Genomic DNA, 22,787 nt, shown 5'->3' on the forward strand with positions numbered 1-22,787 from the left:
TGCATCTTGAGTACCACCAAGGTGCCTTTCAGCAAGGTATTAAACCCATTAGGAGCTCACTGACCCTCTCTTTTGCATCATGTGGGTGTGAAAAGATATATAATAATAGTTATGCGCAACCAAGCTCCTTGTTTGGCAAAACAAGTCAAAAGAACTTTATTCTGGTTAGAGACCAGATAAAGCACACATGGGAACATCAAACGTCTACAATGTCTTTTGTTTTAAAGATGTCTACAAACGCTAACAAAAATGACATTACAGTGGAACTTCTCAACAACGAAATCATGTTTGCATAACGGAACAGGGGGGACTTTTCGTCGTAGGGGGAGCAGAAAAGTGGGAATGGCTTTCATGCCTGAAAATGTTTTCACACTAGGGGGTATTTTCCCACATGTACCGTATTTTCACGACTATAAGGCGCCATTAAAAGTCTTAAATTTTCTCAAAAATGGACAGGACGCCTTATAATGCAGAGCGTCTAGTGTATGCGCCGAGTTCCAAAGCCTGACTGAGAGCACTTCTGGCCGACACGATGTTCATACAGAGAAAAGGCGGATGTGAGTGACGACAGGCATGCGGAAGTCCGCCAATGAGTGAAGGGTGGGCGTGTAAGAGGACGCTAAAGGCGCGTCCCTAGCAGGTACCAGCCGCCAATGAGTGAAGGGTGGGCGTGTAAAGGGACGCGAAAGGCACGCCCCTAGCAGGTACCAGTCGCGTGAGTACATTGTAAAACGGCTAAATAAAGTACAACCGAACTCAGTTTTGCTTCCGATGCCTTTTTAAAAACGTGTTTTTAGCGTGCGTGCATGTATGCCGTATGTTTAAGCTGGCGTATGTTTTACCATGCCTGGCTGCGCCCAATAATACAGTGCGTTTTGTGTATGTGTCAAATACAGAAATAGCACCCGTTACTGAGACTGCGCCCAACAATACGGTGCGCCGAATGGTCGTGAAAATACGGTAGGTTTCATTGTAGTTTCACTGTATCTGATGTTGAGGTTTTGTTCATGTGTGCATATATCATATCATAAAATTGATGAATCGATTTAATTTCTGTCAAAAGACAGCAGCCATAAAGAAAACAAAACCTGAGCAAGTGCGGGTACTAACAATCATGTCATCAATCCGTACTCAAGCTATTAATCACAGTATACACAGCAAGCCCGCTGACACGTTTCTCAGGTGTCATCACGTAAGCTTCCACATATTGTGGATGCTCTATAAGCAAGTACAGTAGTACAAAGTATAATTTAAAATATAAATTTCTCCTCGTGGGACAAACGATGATGTTGGAGATCATGAGCACCTCCTTTCTCTTTTGAAGCTTTAGTCTCTTCCACTCAATCGCTTGTCATTGTAACGGCTCATGTCGCCGCACCAGTCTATAAAACTTTTGGGGCCTCATCTTTGTACTTTTTTTTGGGGTGGGGGGAGGGGGGTAACACCAATCATGGCTCACCTGTTTTCTGGGTTTGGTCATGTGTTGTTGAGCCTTTAGGCGATGCCATGTTTTTGCCAGTCAACAGGAAATGGCAACATGGCGGGCACTCTCAGATGGATAAAAATGGGTGGATTTTGCTCATCAAATCATATTCCACAAATGCAATATTATTTTATCATTATTCGACTTGTGGGGCCGCATTTTGTCAAGAACTGACTTAACTTCCCCTTAAGAATACTATTTAAATGTCATGAATCAGCAGTAAATGTTCAATAAATTAATATCTTGTGACTGGCATTCTGTATATATCCTCTGCTGTGAAAGAATTCACACTTGTGAAAGATGCTCAGAAGTACTTCCTTAAAAGCTTGAATTTGCCTCTGATTTTCAAGCTGCCAGCAGTTTTAATATAAGTTTTGTTCCCCGCAATGTGCTGGGAACAAAACCTCAAAATAAAAGCTTCCAAGGCATTGATGTCACCTGAGCAGAGTTTCGATCTATTCACCGAAGCATCTATCAGCTTATGATTAGCCAAACTGCTCTAAGAGACAACCGGTGCATAACAAATATGAAATAAACACAAGAATGAAGGAGCAGTTGGGTAGGATTTTTTTTTCCCCCAGAGGAAGCGATCTTAACACTAAGTATTCCATCTGGTGTGTATCATAGAGCCAAAAGCGACAGATGGAATTGTTTTCACTGTCTGTTAAATATGTTGTTGATATTTATGATTGCTTGAAAAGTTATTGCCCAGCAGCTCCACAAGCAAATGCAAACAGTCCCGAGATGTGTTGTTTAGTCTTTGCATAGCTGATGGGAAAAAAAGAGAGCACACTGTGCCATCAAGTACCTTTTACCCATGATGCAGTGCCTACAGTAATGTATATCCATAAAGCAATTGAACCGGACTTGCAAAATGTGGACTCGGGTCGAATTTGAACAAAAAGAGTTTATGAATACAAATATGTGCAAGACCGACAAAGTGCAACAAATCACGCGAGTTACAATAACCAGAAAAACGAGACAAACCAAAAACGCTTGCAAAAGGCAAGGATCAAGATAAACGTAAATTGCTTTTCTTGAAAAGACAAGGGGAAAAAAAACAACAATGCGTGCATGATACAAAAGCCGAGACTGTGCTAAAACAACAACACAGACGACTGTATGTGTGTGGCGTGAACAAGAGTGAAAAATTCAACACTTGAGACAGAGTCATGAGCAAAGTGAGGAATGATCCGACAAAAGCTTGACAGCTTGGCAGTCCTTATATGGTTTTTATATGTGACACTTGGGTGCAGCCCCCGCTAAACGCTGGCAACAGGCGCCATACAATACAGTAGCAGTGTAATTATGTCTTTTTTTAATGCCCTTAGGTAGTAATTGAAAGTTATTTCAGTCGATGATGTATTGTTGACATCGGTAGCAACCATTTGTGATGGCACTGGAAGAGGAGTCAAGTCAACCGTTAGGCCGCAATGTGCTGGGAACAAAACTTCAAAATAAAAGCTTCCAAGGCATTGATGTCTATACAGTGGTACCTCAACTTAAAAAATTAATTGATTCTGGAAGAAATTTCTTAACTAGAAAAGTTTGTAAGTAGAGACCCGTTTTCCATGTAAATGCCCTAATTCGTTCCAAGCCACCCCTCCCCCCCCAATAAATTCAGACATACTGTAGATGTTTCCTGAAGCATAAAAATGTGTCAAAATACAAATACATGTTACAATTAGACCATTGCACAATAAATGAGAATCGTGCATAATGTAAAAGAATAAAGAATAAAAATGGTCATTTCACTTTTAACTGAGTCACCATCGTTTTTTGCTGTGTTAAGTTCATGTTCTCTCTCAGAAGTGTTTTTTGTCTGGCGTTTTGTAAAGAACTGATCCAAGGACGTTTGCTTTTGTCAGCTTTTAACAATCCTTCGAAAATGTGCAAGGCAAACATCAGCATAGTGAGCGATTGCCCAACTGCTGAACACCTTTTCTGGGTGACTCACATTTACGTCAAACTATCGGAACACCTCATAGACACATATCTATCGACACACATACACACTTAGCTAATGGGATGCCAGGAAGATGCTCGGTAATAGCCAATGGCAGAGCAGCTGTAAGTATTTTGCGTTCAGGAAACTCGGAGCTGGGAATAGTTGCCCATACTGTATTTTTTCCTATTGAGACATTTTGTAACTTGAAAATTGTGTGTGAAGAGACGTTCATAAGTAGAAGTACCGCTGTATATTATTTGGTGTGGTCAAGTTTTGAAGTTGAACTTCTTTATTGTGTTACTGTCATAGCATTAACGATTATTGCTGTGGTTCGCTTAGCTTATTCTTCCTGACTGGTTCTGGAAGTAAATAAGTGGATACTCGAGTTCCCTCATAACACCCAGGATGAGAGAAAGGGGATTTTGTGCACAACAAGCTCTAGGGCACATTGGGAAATGCGCTGCGAGCCCCAACTGGTGACCGTGTCTCCAGTTGGGGCCCCTAATGTTCATGGTCTTGGTTTTTGTGCAGTAAATTTCCCCTCACAAAATTTTCTTGTCTGGTTCAACTTAAAAGGAAGAATAATAACAGGAAAATCAGCAAAATAGTGTGGTAAAACTGCATTGCAGGTAATATATTACATCTCTTTGAATACCAGCCATTTTCAGACCCTTTTTTTACCCTAAGTCTTGAAATAAATTGAAAAAAAATATGAATACCGTATTTTCCGCACTATAAGGCGCACCTAAAACCATTCAATCTTCTCAAAAGCAGACTGCGCCCTCTGATCCGATGCGCCTAATATAAAGAGAGTGTAACTGTCTTTCCATTTCCCATTGAGTTGTTTCCCTGTTCGTCTTCCTACGTCACCTAGTGGTGATTGTCAGCAGAGGCCAATTTTAACCTAAAAGGGCTTCTGCCCGACACTAATTGACACGTGCATTCGCCAACACAAACTCAAAAAGACAACTACTTTGTGAGATCTGCTCAAATGAAGACGATACCAAAAGCATAGTTAACTACTGACTAAACGAAGGAAAAAGGAGACAAGTAATACAGTGAAACTCCTCTACAACGAAATCATATTTGCAGCAAGACATTTTTCACAACAGGGTGCTTTCACTGTAGCAAATTTGATCTCGGATGTAAACACACGCACGCACGCACACACACACACACACACACACACACAAAACGTATGTGTACTCGTTATTTGGATTCCAATATGTCGTGCATAAATATGAGCATACACTTATTTGACACTTCATATAGCCAGTGTAGAAAGAAAAAAAACGTGAAAGAAATAGCGAAATTTACAATCAGCATTCAGTTTCACTTACATCAATTTCTTGCATAATGTCTTTTACTTTGCTTCCTCCATCTTTCATTTTTATTACTTTTATCCTGTCTTCAAGCGTGAATGTTTTTCTTTTCTTAACTCCTTGGTCTGCAAAGGTCCGTTTCGTAGCCATTTTAGCAATGTAACGTTTGTGCTGCATCTGAAATTAACAATAATAAATACTTCCTGGACTACTGCGCATGTGTCAACCAGTGTGGTGGTTGCTGTTGACATTTCCGAATGAAGCGTCAGAGGTCGCTGTTGGATTAGACTTTTGCGGCTTGTTTTCCTTGTAGTGAATCTCGTTGCGAGGCAAGAGCAAAGAAAAAGATTTTGGATAATGGAACAGGGGGACTTTTCATCATAGGGGGAGCAGAAAAGTGGGAATGGCTTTCATGCATGAAAATTTTCCCACACTAGGGGGTATTTTCGCCCATGTAGGTTTCGTTGTAGAGGAGTTCACTGTACTTCTAAGGGTATTTCACCCCTTGTGGATGTGAGCCCACGAGGTTTGTGTGCCTTTTTGTTGAATTGTCTTCATAACTTTTGTATTTTTGTTTGTTTTGTGTGAATGAACACAATATTCTATTCATTGTTTAATAATACAGATAATACATGACATTAATGAAGGAAACTATTTTGAATTGTTTTTATTTTAATTCAATTATTGTTTTTGTTGTTTGTCACCAGAGAACCAGAGGGCAGAAGAGAAAGAATATCCCTTTCTGTGATGACAGAGAAGACAAGATTGAGGTTTGTCATTCATTTCGAAGAATGCCAGAATTGCCTTTGTGGAGATTTAATTTTTAAGAGTGACTGATCATCAAAACACTCGATTACACATAAGACCTCAATGTACCCTCACTTGTGAGATATTCCTGGAAAACCTCCAGTGCTGGTGTCACAAAAGATATATTTCAAACCCAAACTATGAGTTTTCCCCTTCAGTGTAGTCCAGATAACCAGCCAGCATGTCTCCAAAAAGATCTCTGAGCATTTACTTTTTTTCAGTATGCAAGAAGAGGCCAACTCAACGCTAGTTCACCATGACAATTGGCCTACTCATCGTGCCCATCCAACAGTTTCTAGGGTAGAAGTGCACGAAGGCACGGCAGAGAATACTTGGAAAGTGTGTTCAACTCCTCGGGGATTACTTTGAAGAGGAAAGCTTCTACAGTGGAACCTGAAATTATTAAATTAATTGGTTATGTGAGACCAGTCGTATCTTGAAACGTTCATAAGTCGAGGTAAAACACAACCAAAACGATGATTGTACTTTATTGTACATGAACTTCAACTAAGGAAGCAAAAGGAGGACTGCGGTTCTTCTCCTGAAAAAGAGTCTTGTTTGTTTGTTTGTTTGTTTATTGAACATAAAACATATATACAGTAATAATTTGACAGAAAATAAGGTAGATAAAAAAAGTAAAAAGAAAGAAATCAATCTTCATTCAACACAGTTATTATGTTCAAGGGAGTAGGAAGAAGTATAAAACTTATCTAGTCCTACCCCGTTATGTGATGGTATCTAATAAATCATTTTTATATCAATCAGAAAAGAAAAAAGTAAGAAGAAAGAAGTCTCCATTAAGGCTCATACTTTACCCTTAACCGTGATATTTTTACAACTTTTGGTTTGTATCGGGATTATATACTTCCATACCCTGACACTCTTGTGTCAATTTTCTCTTGTATTCATAATGGATATTTATATACCTTTCTCTATTTATCAACTTAGTTCTGATTTATCATTATATTTAAAGTTTAGAATTTATCATTTTAACTCTGATTGATGTAGGTTGTTTGTACTATTTTTTTTAATTTGTTTTTGAACTCAGCAAGCGATTTACTCATTTTCAGGTCCGTTTCGAGATTATTCCACAGATTAACACCTTTGATAGATACACTTCTTTGCTTGATGTTTGTTCTTGTTTTGAGTTTTTTGAATAAGTTGGTACCTCTTAAATCATAGGTGCTTTCTCGAATTTCGAAAAACTTCTGAATGTTTTGGCAGAGCAGGTTATTGTGTGCTTTGTACATTAATTGGGCGATTTTAAAGTCAACCAGGTCATAAAATTTCATCGTATTTAATTTGATAAATAGTGGATTTGTGGGTTCCGTATATTTTGATCTATTAATAATTCGAATTGCTTTTTTTTGTAGGTTGAGAATAGGGAGTGTGTTTGTTTTGCAGGCATTTCCCCATATTTCCACACAGTAGGTCATATATGGTAATAATAATGAAGTGTATAATGTGTACAAAGATCTCTTATTTAGCACTTCCTTGGTTTTGTAGAGGATCCCTACGGTTTTGGCTATTTTTCTTTTTACGTTATCGATATGTGGCTTCCAACATAGTTTTGAGTCTATTACTAATCCGAGAAACTTGGTTTCATACGCTCTTTCTATCTCAATTGAGTTTACCATAATTTTAGCTTGGTGTTTGATTGGTCTTGTGCCAAAAACAATTAACTTCGATTTTTTCAGGTTAAGTGACAATTTATTTCTGTCGAACCAGTTTTTTAATTTGTTTAATTCGTTTTCTACGGTTGTCAGGAGCTGTTTCAGATTTATTCCAGAACAGTAGAAAGTTGTATCATCAGCAAATAGGACACATTTAAATTGTTTTGAGACCTTGCAGATATCATTTATATATAAGATGAATAGTTTTGGACCAAGCACTGACCCCTGAGGAACTCCGTGAGTGATTTTCAGTTGATTCGTTTTTTTATTGTTGAGTTGCACGTACTGATATCTGTTTTCTAAATAACTTTTTATCCATTTATAAGCTACACCTCTAATGCCATATCTTTCTAGTTTTTTCAATAATATACTGTGATCTATTGTGTCAAAAGCTTTTTTTAGATCTAGGAAAACCCCAACAGTAAATTCTTTGTTGTCTATATTAGTGGCTATTGCTTCCACAAACTCCATAACTGCCATTGAGGTGGTCCGTTTTTCCCTGAAGCCATATTGATTCTCACTTAACAGCGCATGCTTTTGTATAAAGCTATCAAGTCTGCGAGAAAATAGTTTTTCTAATATTTTTGAAAATTGTGGTAGTAGTGATATTGGTCTATAATTTGTAAACCGATGTCTTTCTCCACTTTTATAGATTGGAATAACTTTAGCAATTTTCATTTTTGATGGAAAGATACCAGCTTTGAATGACAGGTTGCATATGTGCGTGAAAGGTCGCACTACATATTCTATAATCTGCTTTATTATTGTCATGTCAATATTAAAGCAATCAGTTGACTTTTTATTTTTAAAAGTTTTTATATTTGATACTTCTTGTTTTACAGCAGTAAGGAACATCGTGGAGGAGTTTTTTTCTACATATCTATCTATTTCAAACAAGTTTGTTGGATCAGGAATTTGTTTTGCTAGGTTACTGCCGATGTTGACAAAATACTCATTAAATTCAGTTGCTATTTCTGCAGTTTTTTCCAAAATAGTATTTTTGCCTTTGATAAAATACTCTGGATAATCCATTTTTTTTAGGACTATTTCTGATTACTTGGTTAAGTATCTTCCATATTTCTTGTGTGTTACTTTTATTCAGCTCTAATAGTGCATGATAATGATCTCTTTTACTGGTTCTTATAATATTTACTAGTTTATTTTTATAGGTCTTATATTTTTTTCTGCTTCTTCAGTTCTCAATTTTAAAAACAATTTATATAAATTGTTTTTCTTTTTACATGCGTTTTCTATGCCTTTCGTTATCCATGGCTTACTTGGGTCTTTATACTTTTTGGAGACTTTAGTTAATGGAAAATGTTTATCATATAAGGAGATTATGGTAGACTGAAATACTTCAAACGCTGTATTTGGGTCTTCGTTTGAATAGACCTCGGTCCAGTTTTGTTTTTCTAGGTCTTGCTTAAAGGTGTCGGTGGAGCGTTGGGTTCTTAGTCTTATTTCTGTTATGGGAGTTGTTGACTTAGCTTTTCTATCAAAATAATTATGAAAAACTGCAAAAACAGGTAGGTGGTCACTTATGTCATTAATGAGAAGTCCACTTTCCATTTTATGGTCAATCTTATTTATAAATATGTTATCTATTAATGTGGCCATGTCAACTGTTATTCTGCTAGGTTTCAGGATTACTGGGAAAAAGCTGTTGCTGTACATAGTATTTATGAAGTCGGTTGTTTTTTTTGTGTCCATTTGGGTTTAATAAGTCAATGTTAAAGTCACCACATATTATTCGTGTTTTCTTATCGTTGTTGTAACTGAGCATATCTGTTAGTTTTTTATTGAATGTGTCAATACATGATCCTGGTGTCCTGGTGTTCCATGGAACATGGGGAAATTCTGATTTAAGTGTAGTATTTGTTTCTGTATGTTTCTCTTCTAATTCATTGGTCGATTTTAATACACCGATCCAGAGAAACTTGCCTTTTTCTAGGTATTTTATGAGAGTCTTTGGGGCGCGTCTCAGGAAAGGGTTGGCGTGCCAAATGAAGCCCCCTTTTGAAGCCTGTGTCATTTCCAAGAAAATCACATCAATGATAACAAACGAGGCCTTGGTTTATGCAGACGACGTTGTTGGTCCATATAATGTATTGGTACTTGCTATGAACACCCAAGACCTAGCGCCGTTTTGTGGGTGTTGTCAGCGTTTGTTGTGAAGTTAGGTGGCGAGTTAGAGTTGTTGCAATATTACGATTAGCACTTGTTTTCTATTGTGGCCAATGTGTAACAAATGCATCTTTGTTTGCTTGTTGCAAATCAGCATACATCCATGTTAAGTTGGAGGAGCGTTGCTCTTCCAGTCACAGTGTCTTGGGTTCGATCCCCTCAATAGATTTTGACAGTTTTAAACTGGTATGTATCTTCATAAACAGTACTTACAATGTTCGGTCTCTTCCTTAAACCATATTTGTATTATAAACCTACTGCTAAAACTGCAATTTTGCCACTTGTGGTCGTCTTGTCACTGGTTAGCCTACCATGACTATAAAGTTGTGTCCAATTCAATTTCATTTCATTCTGTATATTTGGCTACTTGGTCTTCTTAATTTAACCACTTGATGGCACTAGAGAGCAAATGAAGCACCGTGAAGCTTTGAACCATGAGTAAACTAATTCGCAGCAAAGCTTCAGTGCTTCACGAAGCTTCATTTCACTGTCACTGCCTTTTTTCTGTTTAAAAGAAATGTAAAGTGTTGTGTCACATTGTCATTTAAAAGATGAATTCACTACAAATTTGGTTTTGATCATTTTCATAATTTTTTTTATTGCCCCTCCCACGCAATCACAAGCGAGCCCTTCTCATTTGTCAGTCTAACAAGGAGTAAAACACCAAAGATAGTGTACCGGTGCAGGTGCCCTTTTTTTTTTTTTTTTAAGAGCCATTCTGACTATTTTGTGCCGTATTTACTTGTTTGGCAAAAGTTCTGTGTGTCGACATGTGACCAACTTCCACATTCATTCATAAACGTTTTGAATTTTTGGTCATTTAACGAACAAGAGGACCCGTCATCAATGATAATTACGTAGCGTGAGAAGGACTAGAACATAGATCTATTTGTCTTTTGTTTATCACAAATAGTATGTAAATATAGGTCATTTTTCGATGAACATATACGAAACCTGAATTGTATGTCAGAAGGCACGTTCGTAATTTGGGGTTCTCCTGTAATTCAGATTTGTAATATATGTTTGGGGTGGGGGGAAGACAGTCCTGGAACCTTTCTGACGCACCTAGTTGATTTTGATCGAATAGATGGATGCAAATCAGTTGCCATTATTTGACAGCACGACATTTTTCTTTACTATTGACGTATATTTAGACAGATATCAGAATGATCGGACTGTGATCATGTGAATGAAAATTTATACTGGACATTGTTTGATGAAGTACAATCCTCATGGATCAACCCTTCTTAATAGTAAATCGTCTGTTTAATTGCTTATCTTCAGTTGAATTTTTTGGCTTTAGTTAGTACACCACAGTCATTTTTTAATACATTCCACTGAGAAATATTTGCCCCATTCAGCATTTGATTCTTCTCATCCACGTTTCCATAGGATTCACTCCCAAGGGAGCGCAGACAGCGGCAGTCTGCCGTGCTGAAAAAAAACAAAGCAGACGACACGAGGACCGAGTGTACAACCTGTAAAGGACCGGGTGACAATGAAAATCTTGTGAGGTGAGAGAATGTGAGTGTATGTGGGTCGTAGATGGCGTGAGGCTTGGCATGTGCTGTGTGTGTGTGCATGTATCACAGGCACTGTCCTGATAATTAAAGTTCAGTCTTCATTAGGTCCTTACCGCCTAGGTAACAGACATACGGAACTGACCCTATCTCTTCCAAAAGCCCTCAGTATTGACCTGCCACATACATTTGAACACTTCATTAAGGGGTAATGAATCGCACAATTTAGCCTGATTCTTTATTGGAATTCAAGGTGCAGACATCATAAAAGGATTGTGCTGTGCTATTAGAATTGTACTGAGCAGTGATTCCCAACCAGGGTGACATGGCATCCCAAGTGTCATGTCACGGGATATTAAAAAAAAAAAAAAAAAGGTATTGATCATAATCACAAATTATTCAATTTGACGTATTTGTCCAAAGATTATTATTATTTGTAAATGTACAGTATCTTTGCTCATCTATGCCAACCATCGTCATCTTCAGTATCTATGCCAGTGATGTAAGGGCCAAACAATCAAAGAAGGTACAATAAACTGTGTTGCCATTCATACAACAGAGTTAGGCTTCCTGCAAGTATATCAGATTTGTGTTCTATTAAGCAGGCCGCTTCGGGGTATAAGGCGCACGTTCAATGAATGGCCTATTTTAAAACTATTTTCTTATGTAGGATTATGAGGCACATGGAATAGAAGTTACACTAGTGGCTGAGGTTGCATTATGCATCCACTAGATCAGGGGTGTCCAAAGTCAGTCCTCAGGGGCTGCCGTCCTGCCTGTTTTCCAGCTCTCTTGGGAGCAACACACCTGATTCAAATAATCAGGGTCGTTCTAATGCTGATTCAGAGCTGGCTGATGAGCCATCAACTGAATCAGGTGTGTTGCAGCCGGGAGAGCTGGAAAACAGGCAGGACGGCGGCCCCTGAGGACCGACTTTGAACACCCCTGAACTAGATGAAGGTACACTAAAGAGAATACAATACAGCTTTATTTATATAGAACTTGTACAACCGCTGCAGTTGTAACAAAGCGCTTTGCAAAACATTTAAAATACTACGTCCGAGAAATCAGAATATTGATCCAGATATAAGGCGCATCGGATCCTAAGGCGCACTGTTTGAAAAGATTGAATGCCTTTCGTGCGCCTTATCGTGCGGAAAATACGGTAATTAAATGTGTACGTAAATGGAGGTTAAATCATTTTTGTTTTGTTTTTTTCAGTATTTATACTTTTTGATTGGTGGTGCGCCGTGAGATTTAGCTTGGGGAAAAATGCGTGCCTTGGCTCGTTAAAGGTTAGGAAATACTGGAGAGGGAAGACATTTTTTCATACTATGTGAAAAATGTACTCTGATCATTCTCATCAAATCATTGCATGCACAATAATGACTGTGTGAGGAACCAATTGAACGTATACACTACCTGCAAAAAATCAAATGTGCATTGTTGGGCTTCTCTCAACTTTTGCATGTCTGTGCCTTCAATCATTTAGTACTTTCTGCAATACCTGCTGTTCGCTAACAAGGAGTTGAATGATAGTCACGACAGGTGTTTGATCCATGAAATGACCAATACATGTCCTGGTATTGCCATTTATATGCCTCTCTCTGACTCTTTCAGTCTCTCTGTTTACCACTTTGCTGTGTCGATCACTTGTTAGGTGCTATTTTGGTCTCATGAGGTCAAAATATGAAGAGCATGGTCGATAGATACCAAGTCTAATTCAGTCACAAACCGTATTGGTCGCTTCATGGATCATGTACCGATTGTGAATTTTGCTGTTCAGATCCTTGTTTGAGAACAGAATGTAGTTTCAATACAATACACATTCCCATCGATGTAATTAGAGCTAAAGGTAAATTTGTGTATTATTTGTTATGGTTTGTAGAAATATTTAATAGGTTTTTAATATGAAGATAGTCTAAAAGTTGTGAGGGTTTTTTTTTTTTTTTTTTTTTGGTCGGGGTTTGAGGTGTGCTGCCCTGACTCTTTCTATCTTTGCGTTGCACAGGTTGTGAGAGCCGGGGCAGCCACCTCACCTGGCATAAAAACTTGGGACCGATGACCGTTGGCTTAGCGAAAAACAAAGGCAAAATTGAGGCATTTGAAGACTGACGGTTGATACAGGCTGAAGAACAAGAGAGAGAGAGGGAGAACAAGACCGGCCCCAAGACCGACCACAATGACCTCTGATCCAAACTGGACGAACAGCTTATCCAACGGAAACTGACAGAATCTGACATACAGAATTGCTCTGAGATTAACTCACTCGGATCCTGACATTAAACTGCTCAACTGCTGCTACAATGAACTAGCTTGAGACACTATGATCTTTTTTTTTCTTTTTTTACACTCTAGTATCATATAGTAATTAGTCTTTTTTAATTTTGATTTCTTTAGTTACATTTAGCAAAACTAATTATGTGATGTATTTTCTGACGTGGGGATGCCGTGTCAAGACATCAGTAAGTTATCGGTATCGGTATCAGTCTGATATTGGAAAAGGAGCATTTAATTGATGAAATGTGTTGTGTCTTTTATATTTCCTGTGTCACTACTGATGACAGTTATGCATAAAAAAAAATACACACATACACAATCCTGTATTGAATTGTACCGTATTTTCTGCACTGTAAGGTGTTTGGGAGTATACGGTGCACCTTCAATGAATAGCCTCTTTTAAAACTGTTTTCATATATAGGTTGCATTGCATTATAAGCCACATAGAATCGAGGCTAAAATAGTGGCCGCGGTTGCGCAATGCATCCTCTAGATGGAGCTATGTTAAAGGGAACACAATACAGTACAGCTTTATTTTTATCGTGCTTTCACAACCGCTGCAGCTGTAACAAAGCACTTTACTGAAAATTTAAAACACTACGTCCAAGAAATCAAAATATTGATTCATATATAAGGTGCATCGGATTGTAAGGCACACTATCAGCTTTTGAGAAAATTGAATGCTTTTACGTGCGCCTTATAGTGCGGAAAATACGGTAATTGACATTAGGATTAATCCATCCATTCAGTGCTGAGGAAGGCACTTTTTTCCTTCTGGAAAGGCAGTAAAGTCCATTTCTCATGTTCGTTTTGCTGGAGGTTAGTAGCGCCAGCACAGTGAAGCGATGGTTAGAACATGTGGTTGTTGGTCTTGATAATCGAGAGGAGGCTGTTGCGAACCAGAAAATAAATAGCTGTCAAACGGAGAACAGGCGCCGCAACAGGATGTTTATTTTCATTATTTCTCATTGTGAATTTTCCAAAGCTACGAGGACACGGCAATGACGAATTCGAGCGACCAACAAGCAGCTAGCAGTGGTTTATGTGATACTTTTTGGCATACTTGTAAAGCCAGTTCACCAGTTACTGTAAATAGTAGATCCCATGAAATGGAAAGGTTGCATAACAACAAAGTACCCCCGCACATCTTTCCAAGTATTTAAGCTGTATTTTGACGAATGCAAAATTAACTTCAAACCTTGTGTTGTGCGTGCGTGTGCATATTTCTTTTTTTTAAGTGAAAGGCCAGAGATGGTTGAGAGAAGCTTGTCATGTACAGTATCGAAAAACACTCCTGTTTGTGACGTAGCATAATGGTACATTACAGATTTTGTAGTAGACACGTTAGAATAGTGAGTAGTAATTGCATCACGTGAAAACAAATGGTATTGTCTTGAAAGAATTTGCAAGTCTTCCTCATTCATCATATCCAGAAGTTGACAGTTGACTGACATTTCTTCAGAAGGAAGCCCAGCTTTGTCTCCGTGTCCCTAGTGGTCCTCAGTCAGGACTGTCAGACCCGCTGCTTTTTCCTCTGCCGGGGCACGTGACAAGTGTCACGTTGTGCCCCCAAATGTCACTTTGTGGAGAATGCACGCTCCTCTCTAGACCAGGAATGCCCATGGTGTGTACCACTTTTGCGAACAAGGAGTCGCGTTGGTCATTGTAGATATAAGCGTGATTATGCTGAATCCTAATTAGTCCTTTCTCATACATTGCCTAAAAGCTGCTTTCCATGCATGGCTACATCAATTACCCACCCTACTTGATTTTTTTTTTCTTTTTAAACGAGTGTACAGTGGTACCTTGACTTACGAAGTTTCTTCATACAAAATTTTCAAGTTCCGAAACACCTCAACAGGAAAATATTGCCTCTTGTTACGAAAGAAATTTCAAGATACGAAAGCTAAAAATACAGTATGGGCTGATAGTTACAGCTCTGAGTTTCCTGAACGCAGCATACTTTTAGCTGCTCTGCCATTGGCTATTACCGAGCAGCATCCTGGCATCCCATTGGCTAAGAGGGACTTCTACTGTATGTGACTATGTGCGTAGATAGATATATGTGTCTATGAGGTGGTCCGACGTAAATGCGAATCACCTAGAAAGAGTGTTCACCAGTCGGGCTGTCACTCACTATGCATTTTCGAAGGATTGTTAAAAGCCGACAAAAGCAAACGTCCTTGGATCAGTTCTTGACAAAACGCCAGGCAAAAACCACTTCTGATAGAGAACATGAACTAAAGAGGGCAAAAAATGATGAGGACGCAGTTTAAAGTTAAATGAGTATTATTTTTATTCTTTCTCTATTCTTTGTTTTCTTATATTATGCACACCTCTCTTTTATTGTGCAATAATCGAATTGTAACATGTTTGTTACATATTTTGATGTATTTTTATCCTCTTGAAAACATTTACGTCTGAATTATGGGGGGGCTTGGAACGAATTAGGGCATTTACATGGAAAACGCATCTCTACTTAAAAATGTTTCTAGTTAAGAAATTTCTTCCAGAACCAATTCATTTCATAAGTCGAGGTACCACTGTAATTACAATACTGTGGAATTGGACAGAAGCGTAGCTCGCTATCGTGTGATACTTGTATTTAGTATGTGTACATGTATACCTGATTAATTAAAACCGATATTTGCTACACACTTGTTTACATTAATTACCGCGCGTCTGTGTGAATGCTTGTGTGTGAGGTGTCTCAGCCAGTGGGTTCGAGCTCTTGAAAATGAAGTGGGGCTTTAATAAACTCTTGACTTTTCATCTTATTGCTGCAATGATAAATGAGTGTCAGCCAGCTAATTAATTGCTTCTAACGTGCGGCAGCAGCGGTCCGTTTGTGCGTGTAATGCCCTCTGTCGTCTGTGATTTATCACCTGGGAACTGACATTGTAGGTGGGGACCGGTTCAGACAAGCTGTTACCCCGGCTGGTACAGACCGCAACTGAAATTGATCTGCTGGATGTTGTATCTTTGATCACCAGCTGTGTGTGTGTGTGGGGGGGGGGGGGGGGGGTGGTCACTTGTTTGGAGCCTCACCTGCAAATGAAGAGTAAAAAAAAACTAGCAACAATGATGAACATAAAATTACATTCAATTTTACTTCTCTGGTCTGTGCTTCATTTTGACTTTCATTTGAGAATCCAATTATGTGCATGATTTCATCATTAAAACTGCCTGAATTTGCATATTTACTGCTCATATCAATGGGTGAGACTGAAAGCGCAGCAGCAGGCAGCCAGCCTCACCTCTGATTGTGCAATCCCTCACATAGAAGAGAATTCGTACGGTTCAACAGCACCATCTGTTGGTATAACGACCGCGCCTAAAACAGAGGAGCTGAGTGGGAAGCGCTTCTTCTGTCTCGCTTCGATGTGTTTTCAGACACTTGGAATTTGCTTTCGGGTGAGGCTAATGTATTTAAAATTTGTGTGGTATTCAAGACTGAAAATAAGCGGATTCGCATCGCAGTTAGGGAGTCAAAATTCTCATGTTGCGCTTCAGTGGCACACAGTGAAAGGCAAAATTGCAAATGAGCGTTTGTGTTTGGGGAAAACACACACCTGCCAAATGTTACACAAGTACCTCAAGATGTCGTGATTGTTCTGAATTTTATTTTATTTAAATCAAGTGGCCACCACTCCAGAGGCCTTGATTAAATTTCCTTCCACTCCCTTCATGTGGGACTTAAGACACGGGGAACGCAGCAGCCCCTGCTGGCTCCCTCCTAAGTTGGGAATTTGTCTTCACTGCCACAACCTGTCCAAGAAACATGAAAAATGACAATGACCAACAGAGGGAGACACAATGGGAAGCCTTGCAGTTCTCTGCATAGCCCCCCCCCCCCCCCCACCCCCAAGTGTCTTATATGGGGAAAGAGGATAGCATGAAACAAGAGGCAAAGTATGGGAGTCGGGGGTGGATCTTGCAACAACATAAAGAACATTACAATAGGACTCAAGGCTTGCACGTCAGGGAAGGGGAGCGAAGGGAAAGGGGGTGCCGACCCAAACGCTGACTAGCAGCTATCCGCCTATTCAAGGTGAGCCCATCCACAGCGCACCTGAGCCATCACGAGGTGAAGACGGGGTATAGGAGAACCAACAAAAGGTGGTGACGGTGGGGTGTGTGCAATGTATCATCATGGATGTGTGTGCGCGAGAAGTCTGTGTCAAGATGTCCTGGTTGGCATGCCAAAACAAATTGGTTCATTGCCATGGAGACAGTCTTGGCTGGCCTAATGGGTTACAAATAAATCCAGCAGAATGAGATCCACCCGCATCCGGTTACAATCACATCCAAGAGAGAAGTTCCAGTTGTTTTGGGAACAGGCCGACAGTCATTTCAGTCAGCCTTTGAGTGCATAGCCTGTGGCTCCCAAATAGGCGGCATCGGTTTGCTGAATTAGCAATCACTTATCAAGATGATTCACCAACTTCTCCCAATTTGGTATCCGCTGTGCGCAGTCTCTCGATATTCACATCCAAGTTGCAATTGAGTTCACTCGTCGCCTGAGTCCGAGTGTTGACCGTTCGTCCCAGCCCATCAAACATGACAGGCAACCTGCTTTCTTCCAATGAGGCTTCTCGCTAGCTTCTAAACTTTGGAATAAATCAGGAAACTGCCAGCTCCAAACAGATTCATATCTGATATCAGAGCCATCTTTAACATCTGCACAATAAGCCTCTAAAATGTTATTGTTAGGCGGAGATGTGTGTGCAAAGTTTCCTAAGTTTCTTCAGTTTTCACTCTGGTTTCGACCAGGGATAGACAACTCCGGTCTTTGAGACCCACTGTCCTGCCTGTTTTAGAGGTTTCCCTCCACCAAAACCGTCTGTCCGTCCATCCATTCTCTACCAATTACCCGTGAACGGGTCACGGTGGCAAAAGCCTGAGCAAGGAAGCCCAGACTTCACTGTCCCCAGCCACTTCTTGCAGCTCTTCCCGGGGATCCCTCGGCGTTCCCAGGCCAGCCGGGAGACAGTCTCTCCAGCATATCTTGGGTCATCCCCAGGGCCTCCTGCCCGGTGGGACATGCCCGAAAACCTCACTAGGGAGGCATCCTAACCAGATGCCCGAGCCACCTCATCTGGCTCCTCTCGACGTGGAGGAGAAGCAGCTCGACTCTGAGTCCCTTGCGGGTGACGGAGTTTCTCACCTTCTCACCAACACACCTGCTTCAAATGATCAGCTCATCAGCAAGCTCTGTAGAAGCCTGATTCCGATGGGACGAGGCGGTCAGGATGCATCCTGACCAGATGTCCGAGCCACCTCCTCTTGCACCTCTGGATGTAGAGGAGGAGTGGCAGTCCCTCCTGGATCACTGAGCTTTTCACCCTACCTCTAAGAGCCTGACACCCTGCAGAGGAAACTAATTTTAGCCGCGGGAAGCCATCACCTCGTCTTTAAAAACGGAAACCCCTTTAATGCCATTTGGATTTTTAAAAAATGCAAGCACCTATTGGATATACATATTACACACCAACTATTATGACACATTTACTGACAGAGATTATTTTTCAATCAGATGGTGTTCGAATTGTTTTCAAAATATTGACAGCAGAAACTGTTACGCCATCCAACCCTTTTCACCGGAAATCCATCGTCTTGCCCCGCATAAGATCCATTATAGTCAGTCACTGAAGCAAGTCATTGGCACCCATTTTGTTTCGAGAGTGAAAATATGCTTTCAGCCTAAACAACTAATCTGCTTCGCTTATGTTGATAAAAATGAAACCAAAGACGATAGCCACGGTGATGGATAAAGAGGTGGAAGAAGTTGTAAAGATGAGTGACCTTTGCAGTGAAGACGACGTGTCTCATTACTGTTCTGACACAGGGCCTGGGGAACTGATAATTGTGCTGGCATTTTGTTTTTGCTGACCTCACGCTTTGCGCCCAACAGTTCGGACAGTTGTGAGACATGGTTGTAGGTGTATATTCTTTTTCTCACTGCACTATTTGCCACGTATTGCTTCGGCTGTTCCTTTTTTAGAAGGCATGCACGCTGCTGAACTGAACTTTGATATATATATAGGGTATCTTAAATGAAAACTCTTAAGATTGAATAATACTAAAAGGGCCAATTGTATTTACAAAAAAGGATGTCCGACTTCATTTTCTAATGAACAACCAAAATGCTTTTTTTCCGCAGTCCTCCTCGTTTCTTTTAGATTCTCTATGGTGTCTACCAGGGCCACTTTATGGATAGTATGCGGTAGTTCAGATCCTCACAGCGTCAGGAAAGAAGGCCAGAATTAGTACTCTTTAGTGAACTCCTCATTGTTCATTTGTCTCCCTTACAGCATTGAATTGCTTTTATCCAGATTAGCTAATAAAGACAGCCGCACTGACATAGATTTTTCTGTAGAGGTGTTTTCTGAATATTTTACAAGTCCGTTCATTACTTCTCTCTCTCCCCCCCTCTCCCTCTCACTCACTCACTGTCTCGCTCGCTCTCTCTCTCGCCCGCGTGAAACAATTGCTCTGTTGAAGTCAGCGGGGCCAAAAGTAAATCAAAAAGTAAAAGGTGTGCAAAGTCCAATAATCTTCTTTCAATGAAAGGACACTGGTGCACTTTGTCACAAATGAGAGTCAGCGGCCGAGTGCTTTGTGTCATATTGATTTCTGTCAGGCGGCCACTCCCTTGGTAATTGCATTTCCCCACCTTTGATAAATTCACTGCCTCGATTCAACCATTTGGGTTAAGACACTGGTGCTGCTGGAGAGAATAGAAGTTTTTTAAGGGTTCAGGTCCCAATGTCGATATGTGGTTCCCTGAATAGTTACAACACAGGTACATATTTTGTTTGAGTTTGAAAACAATTATTTTTCAGATGGCTTGCTCTATGATTTAACCATAGGTGTGGTTGTGTACAATTAACGCATTTTCTGAAGTATAAGGTGCTTCGGATTATAAGCCGTACCACCTTCAATGAATGCCCTATTTAAAAACGGTTTCATATATAGGGTGTATCGCAGAATAAAGTGCATAGAATAGAACTACTATAGTGGCTGTGGTGGCGCTATGCATCCCCTATATGGTGCTACACTTAAGTGAATACAATACAAAACAGGTTTATTTATATCGAGCCTTCACAACAGCTGCACAATCAGAACTGGTCACAATCACTGACATGAAACATATCAACACAAATGGCATTACAAAACAATAAGTTAAAGACAAAAGTTATGAAGACAATTGATTCAACAAAAAGACACACAAATCTCGTGGGCTCACACCCACAAGGGGCTAAATATCATTCGAAGTCTTGCTTGTCTCCTTCTTCCTTCGTTTAGTCAGTAGTTAAGTATGCTTCTTCGTTTCATAACGGCCGCGTGGAGCTCACAAAGTAGTTGTCTGTTTGAGTGTATGTTGCACATGTCAATTAGTGTTGGGCAGAACCCTTTATTGTTACAAGTGGTTCCTGCTAATCATCACCACAAGATGGCATAGGAACACTCACAGCGAAACAACTCAATGGGGGAATATAAAGAGAGTTATACTCTTTCGTTTAGGCACATCCGATTGTAGGGCGGGCCGCCTGGCGGTTGAATGGTTAGCGTGTCGACCTCACAGTGCAGAGGTCGTGGGTTCGATCCCGGCTACGGCCTTCCTGTGTGGAGTTTGCATGTTCTCCTGGTGCTTGCGTGGGTTTTCTCCGGGTACTACGGTTTTCTCCCACATTCCAAAAACATGCGTGGCAGGTTAATGCAACAATCTAAATTGTCCCTCTGTGTGAGTGTGAGCACAGATGTTTGTTCGTCTGTGTGTGCCCTGCGATTGGCTGGCAACCGACCAGTTCAGGGTGTCCCCCGCCTACTGCCTGAAGACAGCTGGGACAGGCTCCAGCACCCCCCGCAACCCTTGTGAGGATAAAGCAGATCGAAAGAAAAGGATGTATGGATGGATTATAGGGCGCGCTGTCGGCGCCCTATAAATTGAATGCTTTTAGGTGCGCCTGATCGTGCGGAAAATACGGTATATTCTGTACACGGGAGTCACCGCAGTTTGACTGCATAAATACCATACCTTTCCATTTTAAAATCCCAGATAGTAATTTTCAAATGTTGTCTATGTGTGGGTCTGTCTTTCACTCGATTCAATGGAAACCTTGAACATCTGCTCAACCCGCGATGAGTTATCATTCAAAACAAATTTATGGTCATGTGAATGTGAATTTTCTTTCTCCATATCAATTCTGATTTATAGTCTTCTCGAAACACACTTTCTTCAATCTGCTCCTTATTTTGGAAAAAGGTTTGCAAAAAAGTTTCAACATACTAGGAAAATGCTGATACTGTGAATTTCCCCAGTGTGGGACAAATAAAGGATATCTTATACTTAATGGACCCAAGTAGACACACACACAGAGGTCTTTGATGGCATTCTGTATGAAGACATTTGTAAGACTTAGCCATACTTTTTCGAGACTATTCTGAAATAAAGAGTTCAACTTAAGAGGTTCCATTCAGGGATGGAGTGGGGCCTCCGGCGCGTGTCTTGTGGCGAGGCCCGAAATACTAAAAATCAAGCAGTGACAGTGACTTTACGTTTCATAATTTTTGTGGCATACACGACAGAGATTATTATGTCGACCATCAAAGCACTTTAGAGTGTTATGACTCATGTTTACACTGGGCCTTTTAACCTTGGTGTAACGAGGGTACTATTGCACTGCCCCTGATTGAAAACAAGACCTAGCCGAGCGTAAACATGTGCTGCAGCCTGAAGGCTGAAACACTTGTGTCCGACATTGTCTTGTTCATGAACTTCTGTCCTAGTCGAATTAAAATCGTTGACGGGTTGTACGTCTTAATGGCCACCCAAACACATTTAAGATAAGATAAGAAAACCCTTTATTAGTCTCGCAATGGAGAAATTCCCAATTCACAGCAGCAAAGAGAAAAGAAGTAGAACAACAAAATATAGGAGCTGCTGGAAAGGCAGCCACTCTCGCGGCGCCATTTTGAAGTCAAAATAACAAAAATAACACAACACATAGGACACAGACAGTCGTGCAATCTTCACCACATTTCTGCATACACTTTGTCTGAAGCAGTTATAGATGAAAGAGGAGAGGATCAAAGTGTCCTTTCACCAGTGGATCAGAGACATCATGCTGAAAATGTGCACACATTTGCTACAAGCTAAGTTTTGAAAGCAAACACGAAGCTGTAGCGTCCATTGACGAAAAGAGATTAGTTCACTTCTCCTGTCCCACGTAATCCGCTTCAAACTCCAAGCCGCGACTCCCAGTTCCACATCCGCATCGGCGCTCTACGCCAACGCTCCTTTCTTCTCATCGTCAGCTCCTCAAGCCTTGCATCTATCCAGCCGCAGACCGTTCAACAGCACCGATCTCTCCGCTGAACAAAGCGGGGCTGTGAAAATGCTGCCCATTACAGGCGCAAGACACAAGCGCCACGGGGCTGTCCAGCAACGACAGTTGTGTTTCTCCCCACATCGACAACGTAGCCGAACATGATTGTTACCCTATTATCAAAGACTACTAATGGTAATGCTCTTAGCTAGCGCTTATCTGTGCTAACAAAGCGGCT

The 22,787-nt window shown here is 40.4% G+C and overlaps 1 protein-coding gene across 4 annotated transcripts in view; it reads left to right on the top strand.

The window, feature by feature from the left end:
* Nucleotides 1-22,787, top strand: part of phf14 (PHD finger protein 14) — an 84,589-nt gene that overhangs the window by 38,694 nt on the left and 23,108 nt on the right. For 2 of the 4 annotated variants that reach the window (XM_086136482.1, XM_086136480.1), the window contains 2 exons: nt 5,461-5,523; nt 10,810-10,931. In XM_086136482.1, coding sequence (XP_085992608.1) covers nt 5,461-5,523; nt 10,810-10,931 — 185 coding nt within the window. Of the gene's footprint in view, nt 1-896; nt 961-5,460; nt 5,524-10,809; nt 10,932-12,948; nt 15,873-22,787 lie in introns of those variants that run through there. The other 2 variants (XR_015103687.1, XM_086136483.1) reach the window with 2 other exon arrangements.

This window comes from Hippocampus guttulatus, chromosome 18, assembly GCF_054856545.1.
Source record: "Hippocampus guttulatus isolate MCC_2025c chromosome 18, RoL_Hgut_1.0, whole genome shotgun sequence".
Lineage (NCBI taxonomy): Eukaryota > Metazoa > Chordata > Actinopteri > Syngnathiformes > Syngnathidae > Hippocampus > Hippocampus guttulatus.